A 24,082-nucleotide genomic window follows, 5' to 3' on the forward strand; every position below is an offset into this window, starting at 1 on the left:
TGCATGATCAGGAGCAGAAGACGGGCACGATGCTGACCATCAAATGTGTCACCCTCTGTCAAACGGCATCGTGCAGATGCGATATGGAAGACGCACGGGGTCCACAGACTGCTCTCACCTTTCTAGACGTTCTCAATCTGAAACGTTCCTTTTGTCCGTGCGTCGGAACTTCCGTGGCGTCGCGCGAAGTCACACTCGTCAGTTACATGTTCCACAGATAATTTGGGCGATTCTTTTATCGAAATGATGTGGAACGAGTCAGTTTACAGGACACTTATACACGGCTAGTTCAAACAGTAAGGAACACATTATCATTTTATACCTACTCATGCAACTACACTTAAAAACAAGTTGTTTCTCTTTTTTCCGCTACCAGTTTTAAAGCATAAATTCTTCTCTGGAATAGAAGGAGTTGTCCAGGAGAAATGATTTCAAATTAGAATTAAAACATACATCGCTACCTATCAGACATGTCCAACAATTTTTATTGATGCATATTGAACTCCTCTCTGAGACATTGACAAAGGGTAACATAGGTCATTTTTTCCTCTAACGCAGTAGATATGTTTTTCACTGTTCTTCTCAAACTGTGATGGATTACTTATGACGAATTTCAGTAGCGAAAACGTGTATTGTGACGGCGCAGTTAAAATAGGTAGTTCCTTGAAGAGGTATCTACATGTCGTCTGCAGGTGAACACCACATATTATTCTTACTGCTCACTTTTATGCAATCAATACTTTCTTTCTAAGAGATGAGTTACCCCAGAAAATAATTATGTACGACATTGTTGAGCGGAAATATGCAAAATACGTCAGGAGGCCGATACGTTTGTTCCAGCTTTAGCAATTATGAGAAGAGCGGAAGTAGCTGAATTTAATTGTTTGAGGTCTGTAATACGCTTCTCCCAGTTCATGTTTTCATCAATATCTACATTCAAAAATTTGGAGCATTCTACCCTATTTCCTGACTCCTGCTCATGTGCTACATCAACTGTTGATATGACTATTTGTTGTACAGAACTGAATGCAATGATTTTTTTCAAAATTTAGGTAGAGTCTATTTTCGCTGAAGTACTCAATAATTCATGGGAAATATCATTTACTAACTCTTCTGTTGCTTTCCCCAATGAGATGTTAAGTGGCAGGTCATTCACATGTACAAGGAATAAGAATGGACTCAAAATTGAACCCTGTGGGACTCCTTTCCTCATAAATATTTTTTTTTTTTTTTGGCCATATTCTATCAAAGGTTCTATAATGATTCTATCTTTCCGACACTCTCTGAATCATTCAGCATTACCTTTTGCATTCTGTTTGTCAAGTATGATTCAGGCTGGCTGTGAGTAAAGCCATCAATTTCAATTCCATAAAACATGAGTTTTTCTAAGAGAGTATCATGATCCACACAATCTAAGCACATGGCCACAGCATTATTACATCTAAATTAAGTAATTTGCTCTTTATGCTGATTTATGTAGGATATGAAAGCAAGATACCACTGCTGTTTATACAACTTCGACAGCTGGTAAGTGTAACTTATGTTAACTTCAGTCGTAAGTAGTCTTATTATGCCTCCTCAGAGATGGTGTCTCATTGCTATAAGCCAACTGCAGCTATACAGTGATGGCACGTTGATGTAAATATAACTGCCTCGGGCATGGATGTGTGTGATGTCCTTAGGTTAGTTAGGTTTAACTAGTTCTAAGTTCTAGGGGACTAATGACCTCAGAAGTTGAGTCCCATAGTGCTCAGAGCCATTTGAACCATTTTGTAAATATAAAAAAATTTAAAAAATAAAAGATTTTTTATATGTAGTTTTATATTAGCACATATTTTCAGTAAAATAAACATTTTATACGTTAACTATATTTTATGTTATTATCCTGCATAGAGTGGGGCTTGATTTACGACTTTCTATTGCAAAATTGTTAATTTTCATCTTTCGGTTGCAGCGAAACCGACCAATAAGGTCAAAGCCTTTTTCATAAGTCTGTGAGTGTCGACTGTGTACCTTTTCTCTAAAGCTATTTCTGTTATGTACGTTGTATGGCATGAAACTGTTAATATATTTAATCTATTATCCCATCGTTACGTCACAAATTGCTTAACTTTTATCGGATAGCGTAGGCAGCCATTCATGACAATTTTCAGCATACTGTTTCTTTTATATACAATTTGTGATAACTTCGCCGTTATGATTATATGGTGTATTCTACTTTCATTTTTACATTTCGTCTATTAATTTGAATGTTAGACAAAAGTGTGGCAGTGTAACACTAGTTGTTATTGACGTCAGGCAGTGCAGACCATCATCTGGTGGTACCTCTCAGATATAGCTCCCGCCATATTCCTAATCCTGTCGTCAGTGCTCTGTTGCACCCTCCATGGCCTTACACCACTGAGCGGCAAGACGTTCGTTCCACGTGTACCAAAGTTGAAGATACTTTATGACAAAATACCTCGCTTGTCACTGAAATGCTTTAATTCTTATGGTAAGTTTTTAAAAAAAGGAATTACTACTTAGAGATATTAATTATCTAACTACCACGTCCAGTTTTATGGGCATGTAATTTTCGTAATTCAGCTTTTGTGTATGCCTAACTATATTTTTTATTTTTTGACTGTGAGCCTATAATCTCGACATATTTTCTTTTTGTAGATATGAGGATGGCAGTACATACTGCAGAAATTAGTAATCCAGTAACAGTGTTAACATAGCTATCTTGGCAAATAAATTGTTTTTCAAAAGAAGTCTACACCACAAAATTATAGATCGCGTCATGCACTGCACGGTCATGTCAGATACACAGAACCAAATAAGTTGCCTTATTTCGCAACTGAGAGCGAGACCATTCTCAGAAAATCACTCAATGGTATATTTTTAACATTATTCACTATTCCTTCTGTTGCTGTTTGTATGTTTGGACTGATTACAGTACTACTGTCATCCGCAAAAAGAACTAATGCTGCTTGATGTGTATTAGACAGAAGGTCGTTTACACATATGAGCAACAATGCCGGATCTAAGACTGAGCCTTGGTCTCTCCCCACTCAAAAGATTCTCCCCTGATTACATTAGCTGAATTATTAAGTACAACTTTCAGCATTTTTTTTGGTTAGATATGACAGTATCCATTGGTTGGCTATACCACTAGTTCCATAAAAACTCAGTTTACTTCGGAGAATATTGAATTCACACAAGAAAATACTTTACATAGGCCACACAAAATACCAACCGGCGCTATTTTGTTATTTAATGCTTGTAAAAGTTGGTGACTGAGCATGTAAATGGCATTCTCAGTTGAGAAACTCTTCTGAAATCCAAGCGGTGTTTTACTGAGAACATTACTATTGCTCAGCTGGAATACTGTTCTACAATATATCACATTCTCAAAAAATTTGGAAAATGATGTTAGTAGTGAAATGTGTCAGTAGTTATTGACATACTTTCTATTATATTTCTTACAGAGGGGCTTAACAAAGAAGTATTTCAATTCTCTTGAAAAACGCTCTCAGTTAGGGATGCAGTACATGTTATGTTGAGTTATGTTAACCGGGGACCTAGAAACGACGGAGAGGCTCCGTTCCCGCCGAGGCGCAGTGGTTCGCAACCCCGCGACGACTGCCGGAGTCCACTTCACCCCTCCGCCACCCCACACCGAAGCCCCCCTCCCCCCCACCCACCTTCCGGGGACCGTCTCACACCAGACGAGTGTAACCCCTATGTTTACGTGGTAGAGTAACGGTGGTGTACGCGTACGTGGAGAACTTGTTCGCGCAGCAATCGCCGACATAGTGTAGCTGAAGTGGAATAAGTGGAGGCAGATGGAAAACCGACTAAAAACCACCCACAGTGTGGCCGGCTCACCGGACCTCGACACAAATCCTCCGGGCGGATTCGTGCCGGGGACCAGGAGCTCCTTCCCGGCCGGAAAGCCGTGCGTTAGACCGCACAGCCAACTGGGCGGGCAATGCAGTACATATTTCAGAAAAGACAGGGCTTATTGCATTTACATCTACATCTACATCATGCTCCGCAAGCCACCAAATAGTGTGTGATGGAGGATACTTTCGGTACCACTATCTCATCGCTCCAACCCTGTTCCACTCGCGAATAGTGCGTAGAAAGAATGATTCTCGGTAAGCCTCTGTATTGGCTCTAATTTCTCGAATTTTCTCCTCATGGTCAATATGCGAGATGTATGTGAGGGGAATTAATATGTTGTCTGACTCCTCCTGAAAGGCGTTGTCCCGAAATTTCAATAGTAAATCTCTCCGTGATGCACAACGCCTCTCTTGTAACGTCTGCCAGTGGAGTTTGTTTAGTATCTCCGTAACGCTCTCTCGGCAGCTAAACGATCCCTTGAAGCTCTATCTCCTCTATCAGTCCTACCTAATAGGGATCCGAGATAGATGAAGAATACTCAAGAATCGGGCGAACAAGTGCATTATAAGCCACTTCTTTCGTGGATGAGTTACACTTCCCTAAGATTCTTCCCATGAATCTGAGTCTGGTGTCTGCTTTTCTCACTATCTGTTTTATATGGTCATTTCACTCAAGGTTGCTCTGGATTGTTAAGCCTAGATATTTTACGGCCGACGCTGTCTCCAGTTGTTTCGTCATCAATAGTGTAGCTTTCCTATGTATGCGCAGTACGTTACATTGATTTACGTTCAGGATCAACTGCCAGAATCTGTACCATTACGTGAGAACAAGTCTTAAGCACTCTGTTTGAAACACCATAAAATCAAGATGAACTTTTATTTTTGAGAGAATATATAATTTGCTTAATTTCGCAAGGAGAAGTTGGCGATACATTCATGTGACTGAATTTTGTAAGAGCTATTTTTCAACATACTGCTGTGATTTTATTCTCCATCTGTTTGTCCCTACAGTTTCTACTACGTTTAAGGAAAGATTATCAAACATATATGCTACTGTGACTGATCATTTATAGTTCTTCGATTTAATTCAAGAGTGATAGCAATCTGCTCTGTGGTATATTGCTCTGTCTCTCGTTTCACTTTATTCCATACAGAACTAAGTCTATGGTTGAGAATTACTAATTTAGGATATAATGTGGATGTTCGTGGATCTTTAATAGTTTTTCTCAGTGAGTGTGTATGGTCTCTCTGCACGTGCTAGCGTGGTACTTACTAGATTTTTGCAGCATCACAGAATCAGAGAAACGAATTTGGTGGTTTCCTGGTTCTACTGCATGATCTATTACTAATGGTATATGTCTTACCCAGACGACAAATGCTCTTGCATTTCTTAAAGCGGGCGTTAATGGTTTCCATGTAAGGGACTCTATATACTCTGAAGTATGTGGCGAGTGGTGTACCAAGGTGGTGATTGATATGCACACTTGGAGTAACACTGTTTGCTTACTGACCATTACCCAAACTCACGAGAAGAACACGACAAGAGCTATAACCCTCCGATGGATGTCTATCGGTGTTTGTTCTTCGGCAGAAAAGAAAAGAATAACACCACGTTGGGTCTGTTTGGGCGCATTTGGTGATAACGTCACCGTAGTTCACATATCCGCATTTACTGCAGGCACATTGGAAAGGCATGAGTGCCACAAAAGTGTCTTGCCCACATGTCGGTGTTTATTCACCCGCACTGAAGACACGCTTCACGGCATATACGTTGCAGCAACCCGCTCAAACGGAAACTTTTTTATCGCGCCTTATATATGCAGGACAGTGCCCTGCATATTCGGCCATCACACTCGTGCATATGCTCCGTGGGCCTGGCGCGGCCCCTGCCTTACCTCAGGAGGTTTTATTGTCAACGGAGGATTTTGTGAGCTGTTTACCCCCAACCTTCGTACAGCCGGCACGGTCGGGACGCAATCCGCGCCGTGCCGCAGTAAACAGCACTGCTGTCGCAGGCACCTCTTCACGTCTGCGTGGTTACGTGACCGCGTGACACCACTCCTGTATTCCTCCGCTGGCGAGTACTACAGTCGCCGGTCAGCCCCTCTACCCACAGTTCAGCTGTGCCTCTACACCAGTATTCAGCCTGTGCCACGAACCATGACGCCTGTCACTGCTGCTGCGCCATCAAAAATGGTTCAAATGGCTCTGAGCACTATGGGACTTTACATCTGAGGTCATCAGTCCCCTAGAACTTAGAACTACTTAAACCTAACTAACCTAAGGACATCACACACATCCATGCCTGAGGCAGGAATTCCAACCTGCGACCGTAGCAGTCGCGCGGTTTCCGACTGAAGCGCCTCGAACCGGTCGGCCACTTCGGCCGGTGCTGCGCCTTCGCCATGTTTCCAGCCGCTCCGGAAGGCCCCGCTTCCTCAGCTCCTCGCAACTACCGACGACGTCATAGTCGACACCTGCTACACTTCGTCACATAAGGACATTTCATATAAATTGCCGAAGGCCTGGCATCAGTACACATCCATTGAATACCATCGTTATGGAATGGTGAACGGCAAGGGGTGCTGCTGCTTCATAGTAACGCACATCCTCATAACGCAAATCTCGTAACGCGGAAGTTACGCCAATTCAAGTGGGAGACACTCGAGCATTCGCTCTAAAGCCCTAATCTCTCCCCATGCGATTTTCACGCCTTAGATGCCATAAATTAGGCCTTGTAGGGTCGACGATTCCGGTCGGACGAGAATGTGCAGCAGGCAGTTACGGACTTCTTCACGTAGCAGGATACGGTACCTTAAAAAACAAGTACCTTATCCACGGTGTGTCGTGCCTCAATGCTCATGGCGAATTTGCCTGATTGCCGCACTGATCCTGGACTGTACGGCCTTCGAATGGAAAGTTTTCGATCTCCCTTGATAATATATACTCCTGCTGTGGCAAGCGGCGGATGTAGGTCATTTGCATTGTTCAAACATTCGCGCACATTTCCTGTTGGTTTAGACACTGCACCAATACGGTGTTTCCTGAGTATTTTGCTGATGTTGTTTAGAAACGGACAGAAAACTTTCCCTTTAATCGGAGCTAGATAGAACTTCATTAAGCCACAGGCTTCCAGTCACTTATCTTTTAACCAATGAGAAGATCTTCTTGGTAAGCCTATTGTTGTTCATTCGTTGTAGGTGCTCATAAACTTGAGTCTCCTATGTCGCATACTGGTGTTGGCCGATTCTAACTGTTGATACAATTCAGAATTATACTTCAATCAGTAGGTTCCATCTTGGAACAATCTCGGACCATGAATTTTTCTGAGAATACGTCTTTCGGCTTTCTCCAGGTCATCCACCGTGCCTTGTCTGTTCATCAAGAGGGTCTCTGCGGCATACAGAAACTATGGTATGACAGCAGTTCTGCAATGACAGACCTTAGCATTCTTCGAAACGCACTTCTTGTTGTACAGATTGAGGTACAGATGATATGCTGCGTTGAGTTTGTTACGCCTTTCTAAGATGGAGGTGCCGTCTCTACCATTGGAGTGGACCCATTCACCAAGATAACGAAAGCGATTGACCCTCCCAGTCGTTCCATGTATAGTCGTCAATGGGGTGTTACTGGAGTGCCGGTTTCCAAAGTATTTGGTCTTGTCATAGGATATTTGTAACCCTGACTTGAACGCTATCTCATGCAGGGCTTGAACAGCAATGACAACATCCTCAGAGTTGTTGGTTAATATTGCAATGTCATCTGCGAAAGCAAGGCACCTTATATCGATTTTTCGGGTCCCGGATTCTATTGTAACTGGTTTGATTCCTAGTTTCCTCAGCGTACATTCCCACGTTTTGATGACTTTATCAGGCACCATATTAAACAGAATGGGTGACAGATCCTGTCGTACTGCGTTTTGATGTTGGAACTCCGAGATAGTTCCAGTCTGACCTTCACCTTAGAGGTTGTATCCATGAGAGTCTGTTTGATGAGGGGGTGTGTGTTGTAATCCACACCTCGTTCTTGGAGTACTAAGAAGAGTGATTGGCGGTCGATGGACTAACAAGCTTTCGTAAAGTCGACGAAAACCACGGTATTATTCATACTCATTTGTTTTGGTAGGTGCCGGTCGCGTTGGTCTCGCGGTTCTAGGCGCGCAGTCCGGAACCGCGCGACTGCTACGGTCGCAGGTTCGAATCCTGCCTCGGGCATGGATGTGTGTGATGTCCTTAGGTTGGTTAGGTTTAAGTAGTTCTAAGTTCTAGGGGACTGATGACCACAGCTGTTAAGTCCCATAGTGCTCAGAGCCATTTTTGTTTTGGTAGGAGAATTGTTTTCAGATTGAAGATCTGCTCGATACAGGACCTTCCACGTCGAAATCCTCCTTGACATTCACCAATTGTTTGATCATATTGACTTTCTACATTGTCCAGTATAATCTTGGGGAACACTTTGTATCCTACTAGCAGCAGAGAAATCCCTCGGTAGTTGTTGACATCGCTGCTATCTCCTGAAATATGATAGTTCAAATGGTTCAAATGGCGCTAAGGACAATGGGACTTAACATCTGAGGTCATCAGTCCCCTGGACTTAGAAATACACTACTGGCCATTAAAATTGCTACAGCAAAAAGAAATGCAGATGATAAACGGGTATTCATTGGACAAATATATTACACTAGAACTGACATGTGATTACATTTTCACGCATTTTGGGTGCATAGAACCTGAGAAATCAGTACCCAGAACAACCACCTCTTGCCATAATAATGGCCTTGATACGCCTGGGCATTGAGTCAAACAGAGCTTGGGTGGCGTGTATGATACAGCTGCCCATGCAGCTTCAACACGATACCACAGTTCATCAAGAGTAGTGACTGGCGTATTGTGACGAGCCAGTGGCTCGGCCACCATTGACCAGACGTTTTCAGCTGGTGAGAGATCTGGAGAATGTGCTGGCCTGGGCAGCAGTTGAACATTTTCTGTATCCAGAAAGGCCCGTACAGGACCTGCAACATGCGGTCGTACATTATCCTGCTGAAATGCAGGGTTTCGCAGGGATCGAATGAAGGGTAGACCCAAGGGGCGTAACACATCTGAAATGTAACGTCCACTGTTCAAAGTGCCGTCAGTGCGAACAAGAGGTGACCGAGACGTGTAACCAATGGCACCCCATACCATCACTCCGGGTGATACGCCAGTATGGCGATGACGAATACACGCTTCTAATGTGAGTACACCGCAATGTCGCCAAAGACGAATGCGACCATCATGATGCTGTAAACAGAACCTGGATTCATCCCAAAATGACGTTTAGCCATTCGTGCACCCAGGTTCTTCGTTGAGTACACCATCGCAGGAACTCCTCTCTGTGATGCAGCGTCAAGGGTAACCGCAGCCATGGTCTCCGAGCTGATAGTCCATGCTGCTGCAGACGACGTGGAACTGTTCGTCCAGATGGTTGTTGTCTTGCAAAGGTCCCACTCTGTTGACTCAGGGATCGAGACGTGGCTGCACGATCCGTTACAGCCATGCGGATAAGATGCCTGTCATCTCGACAGGCTAGTGATACGAGGCCATTGGAATCCAGCACGGCGTTCCGTATTATCCTCCTAAACCCACCGATTCCATATTCTGCTAACAGTCATTGGATCTCGATCAACGCGAGCAGCAATGACACGATACGATAAACAGCAATCGCAATAGGCTACAATCCGATCTTTATCAAAGTCGGAAACGCAAAAATGTTCAAATGTGTGTCAAATCTTACGGGTCTTAACTGCTAAGGTCATCAGTCCCTAAGCTTACACACTACTTAACATAAATTGTCCTAAGGACAAACACACACACCCATGCCCGAGGGAGGACTCGAACCTCCGCCGGGACCAGCCGCAAAAGTCGGAAACGTGATGGTACGCTTTTCTCCTCGTTACACAAGGCAAAACAACAACGTTTCACCAGGCAACGCCGGTCAACTGCTGTTTGTGTATGAGAAATCGGTTGGAAACTTCTCTCATGTCAGCACGTTGTAGGTGTCGCCACCGGCGCCTACCTTGTGTGAATGCTCTGAAAAGCTAATCATTTGCATATCACAGCATCTTCTTCCTGTCGGTTAAATTTCGCGTCTGTAGCATGTCATCTTCGTGGTGTAGCAATTTTAATGTCCAGTAGTAGATGGTACTTAAACCTAACTAACCTAAGGACGTCATACACATCCATGTCCGAGGCAGGATTCGAACCTGCGACCGTAGCAGCAGCGCGGCTGAGGACTGAATCGCCTAGGACCGCTCGGTCACAGCGTCCGGCTATGATAATTACATGGTTCTTACTCAATAGCTTGTCATTATTGGATATATACAACAAGTTTGGTTGAACCTGGTTCAATGGTTTAGGAGGAGATGAACATATATACATCCATTTTTACATGTACAGATTTGAAAGTATTCCTTCATGAATACGTTGTGGCTTATGCCAGCGAATGAGTGAGAGTCGCCGGTTTTTAAATTTACTGCGCAATAATTTATGTCTGTTGATCGTTTCTTAATGCTTGGAACTCAAAAATATAACTTTTTCCTTAATTAAGTAGAAAATAATTAAAAACATACTTTCGGTTGCTGCCCTAAAGTCACTCCAAACTGTCAGACCATCAATATCCCAGGCACTGAGCGTTGCAACCGTATATGGCGAGTTGTGGCTTAACGTAACAGACGGTACAAGGATTCAGTTAGCGAGACGGCTGCATTCTTGGTAAATAGGTTATCGTAAAATCATTACAGCGAATGCAAATAGCGACAAATGAGGAAGAATCAAAGCACCTGCGAGAGAAATCGTCACTGCTGCCTCCTAACCAGGGGCGTATTTAGGCGCCGGCTGGCGTGGCCGTGCGGTTCTCGGCGCTTCAGTCTGGTACCGCGTGACCGCTACGGTCGCAGGTTCGAATCCTGCCTCGGGCATGGATGTGTGTGATGTCCGTAGGTTAGTTAGGTTTAAGTAGTTCTAAGTTCTAGGGGACTGATGACCACAGATGTTAAGTCCCATAGTGCTCAGAGCCATTTGAACCATTTTCGTATTTGGGCCTAGGCGGACTAGGTGGCTGCTTAGGACGGCGGATTTTAAGGATGGCTTAAGAAGTCGCATCCACATCGGCTGCGGCGCGCCACGCAAAACCAAGAAATCAGGTTCGGCGAATCACAGAGCGGCCGTTGAGGCGTCAAATTGCGCCGCTCTGCGATACAACCAACCAGTTCCGCGCAGTGTCGGCACATCAAAGGAAATAGTTCTTTCGTGCAGAGCTCTGTTTGGACAGCATTTCTCGTTTCTCATTTTTATTGACGTGCGCGCACTCACTGGAACGTTGTTACGGACTTACGAGGACTCCGCTCGATACTATGCGGTTCCGCATCCTCTGCACCGTTCTGCGCTGCTGTTTTTTTAAAGCATTTTATTCGCAACTGTTGTAAAAAAATGCGAACTTAACTTACAATGAAATGGATATGGATAAAATTAGCAGCAATCACCTCAGATCTCATGAATGGTATAGTTAGGCAACGAGAAAAGGACATGTTTTGCTTTAGTAATGACGTAACGTCGTGACAATGAGATCAGGGCCTTCTCCTGTGGTAATCGTTAGGAAGGCAGATCTCGCTGCTCACAACTGAGCTTTGTGGTGGGATGCACTGCTAACATTGACGTAGGAGTAACAAGTGTGGACACTCAACATTGCCCCTTCAAATTCAAAGAAAATACCGCCAATCATTCTAGCAGGCGGCCGCTTGGCTGGCATTTCAGTTTAATTCGAAACTCTAAGGAGTACAATTGTTTAGCTCATAATTTATTTTTCAGTATTAATTAAAATGAGTGACACTCGAGGAAGATAAAGTGGTTCTCAATGGCGGAAACTCGCGAAAGATGAGCCAACTCGTTTCAGCTCACGCTCAAGTCTAGAACCATCAGACTGCAATGATATGGTGAACTGTATCGAAAACAGCGCAGCGTGTGGTTTATCTCAGTCAAATGTTTCCGAGATTAGAAAAAATAATATTGGCGTGGCAACAGTTATTTCCGTGGACCCATAAGACGAATATAAAGTGAATGATGACAGTGATACCTTCGCGATCACGTCGCTAAACAAGGTCATGTGGCACAGAATATGGATCGTGATTTCAGTAATTCGTGCAGGCAATATATTGACCATTTCGAGGTACTTAAATAAAGGTTTGCTTTTCAGAACGATAAGGAATGGCGTGAAACAACGAAGACTATTTTTAGTATACTCTCAAAGCAAGGGTAACGTATTTTTTGTCCTATGTTTATTGTTTAATCTAACATGACAGTCTGCCAAACCTAATACGGGATTTAAAGACTGGCAAAACAGTCACTCTCGATTAACTGCCCGTGAAAATTCATCTGAATGTAGGAAATGTGTGTTAACTTTAAAAACTAGAGGACAAATCACGGGGAGAATAGATAAGAAACTAACATCTCAGCTTCAGACAGCTGTAAAATATTGGAGGGACGTTTTAAAACGAGTTGTTGCCGTGGTCAGGAGCTATTCCATTCAAGACTCATCTGTCAGCGTTCACAACTATGGGTTTGGGTCAACACGTTGCGGAAATTTCGATCTTTTTCTAATTTAAAATATAGAACATGGAAACACAGGAAAAGGTGGCACATCCTATATTTCTTTTCAAAAATGTGAAAGGTTTATATCAGTTCTAGCAGAAAGGGTAGTGAATTACAATGCAGATGAAGTGAAGGAAATTAAATATTTTTACACCATATTAGACTCCATCCCCGATGTTACAAATGTGGGTCAGCTGTCTTTTGTTATAAGATATTAATCAAAAGATGGGCTTCCTGTTGAAAGATTTACCTGTTTTCAGAATGATATTTTCAATCTGCAGCGGAGTGTGCGCTGATATGAAACTTCCTGGCAGAATAAAGCTGTGTGCCCGACCGAGACTCGAACTCGGGACCTTTGTCTTTCGCGGGCAAGTCCTCTACCATCTGAGCTACCGAAGCACGACTCATGCCCGGTACTCACAGCTTTACTTCTGCCAGTATCTCGTCTCCTACCTTCCAGAGTTTACAGAAGCTCTCATTTACCTGTTTTGTTCCAAATGCAGAAGAATTACCTTATTCGCTAACAAATTTATTAAGTAAATATGATTTGGACATTCATTTAATCGGAGGTCAGTCACATCACAATGCGAATAATATACGTGGAACTTATGCTGGTCTCCAAGCTAGTATTAAACAAATCAGCGATCTTGCTGTTTCATTTTGTGCGCAGCTCTCTGCTTTAACATAGGAGAATAGTATGCAGCAGTGTTGTCCTCAAGCAGCTTCATTTTTACGTTTTTTGCAACAAATTTACACTTTCTTCTCTGCTTAAACTAGTTAAAATTAAGCAGTCCAGTCTCCGTAAAAGGAACTTCAGAAATATGCTGGTCAGGTGGCTATAGTCTCAATGATAACTGGGTATAAATAATATGGGCTTTGGAAGTTATTGAAGACGACGAAACTCAGGAAGATTGACTAAGATGAGAGGCGACTGGAATTCTGAGCAGTCTGCAGAGTCTGGAAACTGCGATAATAACAACTTTTTTCTCAGTGATGAAGATATTTAATGGTACACATATATTGTTGCAAAGTGTTGATACCGATATTGGGACTGCAATAAATTTGTACGATTCTTTACTTGAATATGTTCGAGAGACTCGCTCTATATACGATACGTATGAAAACGCTGGCATCGAAAAGAGAAAGATAAATACTTACAAAAAACTTAGTGGCACATGCTATTACAATGCAGGAACATATAAAGGATTGCTCCCCTAAGTGCGTAAGAAGAAGAGTAGTACTCCCAAATAAATGAATCAAGAAACTTCGATTAACAATGGAGATGTTAATGATATAGGCGCCTTTTATATATACGATCTTTCAGAGCTAAATCACAGAAGGAAATTTCTGTTACTTACTATCTGTTAATCTCAGATACCAAGGAAGAAGACTACATTAACAAGCACAAAGAGAAGATGTACTTAAAGAATGTGACTTTTTACTGACAAAACACGGAATTTCCATCTACCTCAGGAAATAATTACATTGTACTGCAAGACGAATACAATTTTCGCAGCGGAAGAAGTCTTCAAAATTTAATACGTCACAGCTTACTTCAGAGAAGCTAAGTTTATTTATAGTAGTACATTTTTGCCCTCAAGGATGGAAGAAAACTTTTGATTTTTGGCAGAGCACCATTATTTTATTTTTATAAGAAAAAACTGTCATTATATTGGAACCAGAGAGGGAGTACATGGAGAGAACAGCAGTGAAGCCTGGCCGAGAAACGGAAATATGGTGAGCGAAAGGAGGTTCTGAAAGGGGAAGACGGAGGCCAAAGAAACTAAAAGTGGTCTAAGGGTTAGTATCGCTGCTTCTAGATTGGGTTCGACACCCGGATGGATCTGAGTGTTTTATTTTCATTCCGAATCTGCGTTTTTGGGTCATCATCATAATTTCATATCATCATCATCATCATCATCATCATCATCATCATCATCATTGATGTGCAAGTCGCCAAGTGAAATGACGTCAAATATAAAGTTGGTTCTTAGGTTCGTAGCGTTTTTGTTTTGAATTTTGGTATTTCGGTTGCTGTGGGTTCATTTATCGATTGTCATTTTTGCTGTTTGAGCTTACATACAATAATTTTGTTATTTGGAGATAGTGAGTGGAGCTGCAGACGCTAGAAAATAGAGTGCCAAGATTTGTCACATGGCCTTCTGTTTGAGTTCAGTAGAGGAGTGACAGAAGCTGAGGCAACCGGATACATTTTCATCGTGTAGGGGGACAGTGCCATTGGACAGAGAACGGCAAGCAAATGGTTTTCGCGTTTTAAGGAGTATTGTTTTGTCATTAGTAACCCTCCAAGTTCAGGAAGACCTTCACGGTTTGATGAAGGTCTTTTAAACGCAATAATCCACAATGAACCATGTCAGTGCACTCTAGAACTGGAAAATGTGACGAACTGTGATCATTCCACCACCGTGCGACATTTCCAGGTAATAGAGAAGGTTGAAAAATCGGGTACATGGGAACTTCATGCTCTAAGCCAAAATCACAAAAATCAGCAGGTGGCCAACGTTCATGTCTGCTTGCTTGTCATCAACTGGCTCGTGAACAAAACCGACAACTCGTTTACTGTTGACGAGAAATTTTGTCTTTATGCTGACATATAAGGAAAAGAAACGGATGTCTGAGCCTAAAAAAAGCAGCAACTCCCCGTATAAAGAACTGTGCGCATCCTTAAAAGATGATGTTATGCATACGGTGGGACAGCGACGGTTTGGTGTACTACGAATTACTTCCTCGAGGTGTAACCATCACTGCTGACGTTTGTTGCCAGCAACTTAAACGTCTTGCACAGGCAATCCAAGAACAATGACCAGGAAGACGGCATCAAGTGATGATACTCAGCGATAACTCCCCCTCCACCCTCACACTCTGGCAGACTATACAGGAATTATACTGGGAAGTCATTCCGCAGCCACCTTATTCACTGATGTCGCGTCCTCATATTTTCAGCATTTCCGTTCTCTATCGAAGCAACTTCAAGAAACTCTTTTTCCGGATGAAAATTCGCTCCGAATATAGCTCGACGCGTTCTTCGCCTCAAAACCACATGATTTCTACGGCCGTGGAATATAAAAGTTACCCCAGCGTTGGCAGACAATTATAAACAGTGAAGGAGAATAAACACTAATGAGCCAAAACATTGTTCATCACGAGGTTCTGTGCTGCCTGATGGCGCTTAGCACACGTGACGCGGCAAGAGAAGTGTATGAATGGAGCAGAGAAGAATGGGGAATCATTCTAGCGGCGAGAAGTGGCGTAAATGTGGAAATCTGCCGACTTAAGCGTCTTTGATAAAAGCAAGATCGTTGTGGCCCAGCGTCTGGGACGCGAGCATCTCGGATATGGCGAAGCTGTTCGGCTCGGCTGTTGGTGCGCTACTGTCATGAGCATCTACGGAAAGTGGTTGAAGGATGCTAAAACCATGAGTAGGCAAGAAGAAATTGGACATCCATATCTCATCACAGTACATATCGGTCGGGGGCTTGCTCGCTCTCTAAACCAGGATAGGCGGCGATCTGTGGCAGATCTGGCGACAGAGTACAGTGCTGGAGCAGGCGCAAGTGTTTTGGAGCTCACCCTTCAGCGCACAGTGTTGAACGTGGTGTTTCCCAACAGAGGACCCCTACGCGTCCCCACGTTGACCCAACAATATCGTCAGTTATGATTACAGTGGGTACAGGATCATCGAGATATGACTGTGGATCAAAGGAATCGTGTCACCTGGCCGGATGAAGCCCATTCACTGCTAAACCAGGTCGATGGCCGTGTTGAGATACGCCGTAATCGAGGCGAACGTTTGCTCGAAACATGCAGCGCGCCATGGACGCAGTATTATGTTTTGGGAGACATTCATCTGGGCTTCCATGCGACCTGCGGTAGAAATCGAAGGCACCATGACAGCTGTGGACTAAGTAAACGTTATTCTGGACCACCTGTACCCTTTATGCTTGATGTCTTCATCAACAGTGATGGTAATCGTCCAGCAATATAACTGTCCGCGTCAAAAGCCCAGAATCGTGCTGCAGTGGTTCGAGAAGTATGACAGTGAGCTCAAGTCTTGGCCATCACATTCGGCTTATCTATATCCGATGAAATCCAACTGGGACACTATCGGACGCCAGTTCTGCGCCCAAAAACCAAGCGCCCGTAAATTACCAGAAGTCTGTGAAGTTTGTGTAGGCATCTGGTGGCACAAACCTCTGGAAACCTATCAAGTACTTGTCGAGTCCGTCGCACACAGAATCACTGCTGAACTGCGTTTCTGAAGTGGACCAACACGCTTATAACTAGGTGGTAATAATGTTTTGGCTCATCAGTATAATACTGGTGACTAAAGTCTTTGTTATGTGTATCTTTTGTGTTTACTAAACTTACGAAAAAACGCTACGAACTTATCTAGTAACCCAACAGAAAAAGTTACACGACGATGCGCTACAACCAAACAAACATTTCATTTCATTTCTTACAATATTTTCTTTAATTTTCTTTTCACTCACAGCCATCTCACCCAACAGTGTTATCTCGTATTATAGGAAGCTACACTCACCTCAAGAAAGTTGAGGATGGCCCTGTGCCACGGAGGCACCTCCACCAGGATGCAGGCGGGGCTGTCCCGACGGCGGCCGGACCGGTCCGAGGGGCTGAGGCTCGAGCGCCGGCTGCCGGAGCCGCCGCGGTCGCCGCCCCCGCCGCCCCCCTGCGCCGCCCCCACGCCAGGCGCCGCCCCCGAGCCGGCCCCCGACACGGCCACCGAAGCCAGCCCCACGGCGGCGCGCTCCTCGACGGGCGTGGTTGCGGCGGCCGGGCTGTGGTCGCCCGCGCCGGGTAGCGCCCCCGCAGACCGGCCCCTGTGCAGGCGGCCGACCCCACCACCCCCGCCGCCGGGCCACGGCGCCCACGCGTCGGGCAGCGTGAGGTAGCGCGACGACGAGTTCTCGTAGGAGACGCGCGGCATGGAGCGCGAGCGCGGCCGGAGGTGCGGCCGGCCGGCGAGGAACTCGGCCGCCGCCGCCACCGGGTCCGGGTGGTCCGGGGAGTCGAAGTCGGGCAGGTTCTGCAGCTGCTTCTGGAACGCCAGGATCTCCTGCTCCGGCGTGTCGCCGCGTCGGTGCGACCCCTGCCAGCAGGCACATACACAGCGATTCTCAGGTGGGTCTCCTCTTATTCTTTCGTCTACATACAGTATAACTTTTGTGAACAGATGTTTTCAGAAATAATTCCTACCATCAGGCGAGCCGTCAGGCTAGTATGACTAGTCGCGATGCTACACTACCGGCCATTAAAAATGCTACACCAAGAAGAAATGCAGATGATAAACCGGTATTCATTGTACAAATATATTATACTAGAACTGACATGTGATTACATTTTCACGCAATTTGGGTGCATAGATCCTGAGAAACCAGTACCCAGAACAACCACCTCTTGCCGTAATAACGGCCTTGATAGTCCTGGGCATTGAGTCAAACACAGCTTGGATGGCGTGTACAGATACAGCTGCCCATGCAACTTCAACACGATACCACAGTTCATCAAGAGAAGTGACTGGCGTATTGTGACGAGCCAGTGGCTCGGCCACCATTGACCAATCGTTTTCAATTGGTGAGAGATCTGGAGAATGTACTGGCCACGGCAGCATTCGAACATTTTCTGCATCCAGAAAGGCCCGTACAGGACCTTTAGCATGCGGTCGTGCATTATGCTGCTGACATGTAGGGTTTCGCAGGGATCGAATGAAGGGTAGAGCCATGGGTCGTAACACATCTGAAATGTAACGTCCACTGTTCAAAGTGCCGTCAATGCGAACAAAGGGTGACCGAGACGTGTAACCAATGGCACCCCATACCATCACGCCGAGTGATACGCCAGTATGGCTATGGCGATGACGAATACACGCTTCCGATGTGCGTTCACCGCGATGTCGCCAAACACGGATGCGACCGTAGGGTTCATCCGAAAAAATGACGTTTTGCCGTTCATGCACCCAGGTTCGTCGTTGAGCACACCACCGCAGGCGCTCCTGTCTGTGATGCAGCGTCAAGGGTAACCGCAGCCATGGCCTCCGAGCTGATAGTCCATGCTGCTGCAAACGTCGTCGAACTGTTCGTGCAGATGGTTGTTGTCTTGCAAACGTCCCCATCTGTTGACTCAGGGATCGAGACGTGGCTGCACGATCCGTTACAGTCATGCGGATAAGATGCCTGTCATCTCGACTGCTTGTGATACGAGGCCGTTGGGATCCAGCACGGCGTTCCGTATTACCCTCCTGAACCCACCAATTCCATATTCTGGTTGGATATCAACCAACGCGAGCAGCAATGTCGCGATACGATAAACCGCAATCGCGATAGGCTACAATCCGACCTTTATCAAAGTCGGAAACGTGATGGTAGGCATTTCTAGTCCTTACACGAGGCATCACAACAACGTTTCACCATGGCAACGCCGGTCAACTGCTATTTGTGTATGAGGAATCGGTTGGAAACTTTCCTCATGTCAGCACGTTGTATGTGTCGCCACCGGCGCCATCCTTGTGTGAATGCTTTGAAAAGCTAATCATTTGCATATCACAGCATCTTCTTCCTGTCGGTTAAATTTCGCGTCTGGAGCACGTCATCTTCGTGGTGTAGCAATTTTAATGGCCAGTAGTGTAGATCGTAACCTTTCGGCTTCGCTGTTGGCGGGAAGATTACTCGAAAATGGTGATGATGAATTCTGGTGGATGGTTTCGCTGTTGGCGAAGAACGTTTTTTTTCTCTCTTCAACAGTGCCTTTAGACAACTAAGGCCCGCTATCTGATAAATTTTGCGCGGATGTAGTGCTTCACTCAATTCTCTTAGCCGTACCCACGACCCCAAACGCGCAACGAAATTTGGCTACGCGGCTGAAACCGCGGGCACCGTTGCCCTTGCGGCTTCCCGTGGAAGAGGGGCTCTGTGCCGATCTTGTATCTTTTTTTGTTTAAGATACAGCTATCATTACTTTTTGGAGTTATAATAAATGAAATTTCGAAATGGAAAATTACAAAATTTTAATTTTTAGGAAGAGAAAGAAAAAGAGATGGGAAAGATTACTGTAGGAGAGACTTGGCCCCTCACCGACGCTGCTGGGCTGTCTCGGAACTTGTCCTCGATGTCGACGTCCATGCGCAGCGTGTCCCACAGTTAGTTTATTACACGAGATCATTCACGACTCTGATGTCACGATTCGAGTCACCTCCAGCATAACTGTTCTAATATCTAAGTGAAGCCCCTAGAGCAAATGGCTCTGAGCACAATGAGACTTAACTTCTGAGGTCATCAGTCCCCTAGAGCTTAGAACTACTTAAACCTATGCTAAGGACATCACACACATCCATGCCCGAGGTAGGATTTTAACCTGCGACCGTAGCGGTCGCGCGCTTCCAAACTGTAGCGCCTAGAACCATTCGGCCACCCCGGCCGGCTAATATCTACGTTTCGTTGTTTTTTTCTGATATATGTGTCTTGGTTAGCTAGACTACTTGTGTTACAGTTATTCTGCGTTAATACTGTCCAATTACAGGTTTAACGTGGCACCTGCGACAAAAACTGGCCAACAATCTATCATAGTAAACTTATTGACAGTTTTCTATTCCACTTTATCTGTGTGCTACTGTTTCTAAATCTAGTGTCGTTTGTTGTGTGTGTTGAGTGGTATTTTTGGCTCGCATTATATGTGCGCTAATTATCTAAATTACATGTGCTACAGTGTTTCTTTGTTGATATAGTCAGTTCCATGTTTTACGTGGCACCTGGTAGATAAACGGCCACAAACTGCCCTATGTAATAAATCAACATTCTAGCTCGTCTGTGTATTATTATTTCGTCATTTAATGTCACGTAGGGCTATGTATTATGTACATCTTACTGTTCACTTGTCATGTCGTTGGTGTCAGAGGAATCAGTCGTGCTGCAGTCTTTATCTTGGCTAACTCATTCGTCTCGCCGTCGTCTAACACGATGTCGATAAGGCTAATTTCTTTGTAGATAGTGAGTTCAGTTTTGGGGATGTGCTCTGTGTGTTTGTGTAATAGCTCTCATTTGAAGAACGACATTTTACCATTAGATCGTGTATAATTTTTTTTATCTTTCACATTACCGGTTTCGGGCATAGCTCATCCTCATTTGTGTCTTCAGTAATATATGTGGTTACATCGTCGTCATTCATTTAAAAATCGCGTGCCACGCACAACTTTGCAAAGCACTTTCGTCGAACGTCCTCATCTTGCAATATTTCCTACGAAAGGCACTGTATAACCTCATTCAACTGAGTTCGTTGAGTGAGGCTATACTTATGTTTCGTAGGAAATATTCCAAGATGACGACTGTGCTTTGCAAAGTTGTGCGTGGTATGCGATTTTTAAATTAATGACGACGATTTTGCCTTATTAGTTACTGAAAAAAATGGTTTAAATGGCTCTGAGCACTATGGGACTTAAAATCAGAGGTCATCAGTCCCCTAGACTTAGAACTACTTAAAGCTGACTTGTCTAAGGACATCACACACATCCATGCCCGAGGCAGGATTCGAACCCGCGACCGTAGCAGCAGCGCGGTTCCTGACTGAAGCGCCTAGAACCGCTCGGTCACAGCGGCCGGCAGTTACTAAAGACACACGTGAGAAGGCGTGAAAAAAAATACACAGCCTGGTGGAAAATTATCATTCTTCAAATTTATTGAGGCTGTGGGACCCACGCAGTGAAAATAATACTTTGCATTTGTCTTCGCTACTGAGTGTTTCTTGTAGTGTCTCTGTGGCAATCCCTAGTACGTTTCTATGTAAGTGGCTGTACCGCCCACAAGACAGTTTTAAGATGATTGACTGAAAATGGTCACCAGTGTTCATACTCTGTCTGTGGCTAGTTTGACCGTGGCCGATGGTGATGCCAAATCCGCGTCTGATAGCTTGGCTATGGAAGGAATGATTTCTTGAAACTGGTGGTTTTGGGTCCCAGTGTGGTAGCTTGACTGTTGGCAAGAATAATTACTTGAAAAAGCTGATGCCAGATCCTAGCTAGACGGCTTGGCTATGGCAGGGGTGATTGCACGAAAATAGTGATTCCGGGTCCCAGTGTGGTAGCTTGGCTGTTGGCAGGAATGACTGCTTAAAAATAGTGACAACAGAACCCAGGTATACAACTCGGCCCTTAGTGAGGATGACGCTAGATCCCAGCTTGATAGCTTGGCTTTTGGCAGGAAAGATTGCTTGAAAATAGTGATGTCAAACTGCAGGTTGACAACTTGACTGTTGGCAGGAATGACTGCTGGAGAATGGTCGCCATTGATCATAGTTTGGAGATACCATATTTCTGACTAGCACCTTCGCTGATTTCAGTAATGGTAATTTGAAACTTGTAGGTGTAACGGTAATGAAATGAATCAACAAAATAAAAAACTGTGGCTGTGGAATGTTTATTTTCAAAACAAACAGTTTGCCTGCTAAGGACCCTTCAACGAAAAACTCCTTCAAATGAATTGAGAAGGTCTTGTCTTTAAACAGTTCCTGACTTAGTAATGTGTATGAGATACGAGTTTACATGTTTATTTTTTATAAGAAACAAATGCTTTCTTCACTGGGTCCTCAATTGCGATAAAGTGTTTAAATGATTTCATGCCGTCAGCAGCTGTCATTTTTCCTTTAGACTGTACAATTTCGATATTTCACCATTAGTAAATATTTATGACACATCCATATGCATCATCTTTGTAAGCTGACTACATCGACTTTGTGTACCTGTGTATACGCCTACTTAAGCGTTAGTTCTCTGCAACTGCTGTTTTGCAGTCGAATGCCCACATTAAACATTGTGCTGTAATATGTTGAATACGGTGGGACGTTTTAAAAACTGTGACGTGCATATGTAATAATGGGACCAACGTTTTCAATTTTTTGATAATTACGACACCCACACTCGAAGGTAGTATAACGGTGGATGCGATTTAAATATACTCAGGCAATTTTTTGTGTAGTACGTTATAGTTTTCTTAGCATTTATTACGATCTGGTCTCTTTTTACTTAACGTGTTTCTATTAGGCCACTTTCTTATCTGTTTGCTTGTTCGGTACAAATTTTGCAGTTGATTTCAACCTAACTTCCTGATCAGGTAGATGCTTGATAACATCAACATAGGTTAGAACTTGATGACGATGCAATATCAACTCGCTTTCCGTCTGGTGTGTGGTGGAGGGTACTATGAGTGCCACTGCTATTTCCCCTTTTTCCTGTCCCAGTCATGAATACACTCCTGGAAATGGAAAAAAGAACACATTGACACCGGTGTGTCAGACCCACCATACTTGCTCCGGACACTGCGAGAGGGCTGTACAAACAATGATCACACGCACGGCACAGCGGACACACCAGGAACCGCGGTGTTGGCCGTCGAATGGCGCTAGCTGCGCAGCATTTGTGCACCGCCGCCGTCACTGTCAGCCAGTTTGCCGTGGCATACGGAGCTCCATCGCAGTCTTTAACACTGGTAGCATGCCGCGACAGCGTGGACGTGAACCGTATGTGCAGTTGACGGACTTTGAGCGAGGGCGTATAGTGGGCATGCGGGAGGCCGGGTGGACGTACCGCCGAATTGCTCAACACGTGGGGCGTGGGGTCTCCACAGTACATCGATGTTGTCGCCAGTGGTCGGCGGAAGGTGCACGTGCCCGTCGACCTGGGACCGGACCGCAGCGACGCACGGATGCACGCCAAGACCGTAGGATCCTACGCAGTGCCGTAGGGGACCGCACCGCCACTTCCCAGCAAATTAGGGACACTGTTGCTCCTGGGGTATCGGCGAGGACCATTCGCAACCGTCTCCATGAAGCTGGGCTACGGTCCCGCACACCGTTAGGCCGTCTTCCGCTCACGCCCCAACATCGTGCAGCCCGCCTCCAGTGGTGTCGCGACAGGCGTGAATGGAAGGACGAATGGAGACGTGTCGTCTTCAGCGATGAGAGTCGCTTCTGCCTTGGTGCCAATGATGTTCGTATGCGTGTTTGGCGCCGTGCAGGTGAGCGCCACAATCAGGACTGCATACGACCGAGGCACGCAGGGCCAACACCCGGCATCGTGGTGTGGGGAGCGATCTCCTACACTGGCCGTACACCACTGGTGATCGTCGAGGGGACACTGAATAGTGCACGGTACATCCAAACCGTCATTGAACCCATCGTTCTACCAATCCTAGACCGGCAAGGGAACTTGCTGTTCCAACAGGACAATGCACGTCCGCATGTATCCCGTGCCACCCAACGTGCTCTAGAAGGTGTAAGTCAACTACCCTGGCCAGCAAGATCTCCGGATCTGTCCCCCATTGAGCATGTTTGGGACTGGATGAAGCGTCGTCTCACGCGGTCTGCACGTCCAGCACGAACGCTGGTCCAACTGAGGCGCCAGGTGGAAATGGCATGGCAAGCCGTTCCACAGGACTACATCCAGCATCTCTACGATCGTCTCCATGGGAGAATAGCAGCCTGCATTGCTGTGAAAGGTGGATATACACTGTACTAGTGCCGACATTGTGCATGCTCTGTTGCCTG

The 24,082-nt window shown here is 45.0% G+C and overlaps 1 protein-coding gene across 1 annotated transcript in view; it reads right to left on the reverse strand.

The window, feature by feature from the left end:
* Positions 1–24,082, reverse strand: part of LOC124775865 — a 748,131-nt gene that overhangs the window by 39,362 nt on the left and 684,687 nt on the right. The window contains exons 30-31 of the mRNA XM_047250699.1: positions 22,262–22,279; positions 17,073–17,642 (exon numbers count right to left, since the gene is read on the reverse strand). Coding sequence (XP_047106655.1) covers positions 17,073–17,642; positions 22,262–22,279 — 588 coding nt within the window. The remainder of the gene's footprint in view (positions 1–17,072; positions 17,643–22,261; positions 22,280–24,082) is intronic.

The sequence above is a fragment of the Schistocerca piceifrons genome, chromosome 2, assembly GCF_021461385.2.
Source record: "Schistocerca piceifrons isolate TAMUIC-IGC-003096 chromosome 2, iqSchPice1.1, whole genome shotgun sequence".
NCBI lineage: Eukaryota > Metazoa > Arthropoda > Insecta > Orthoptera > Acrididae > Schistocerca > Schistocerca piceifrons.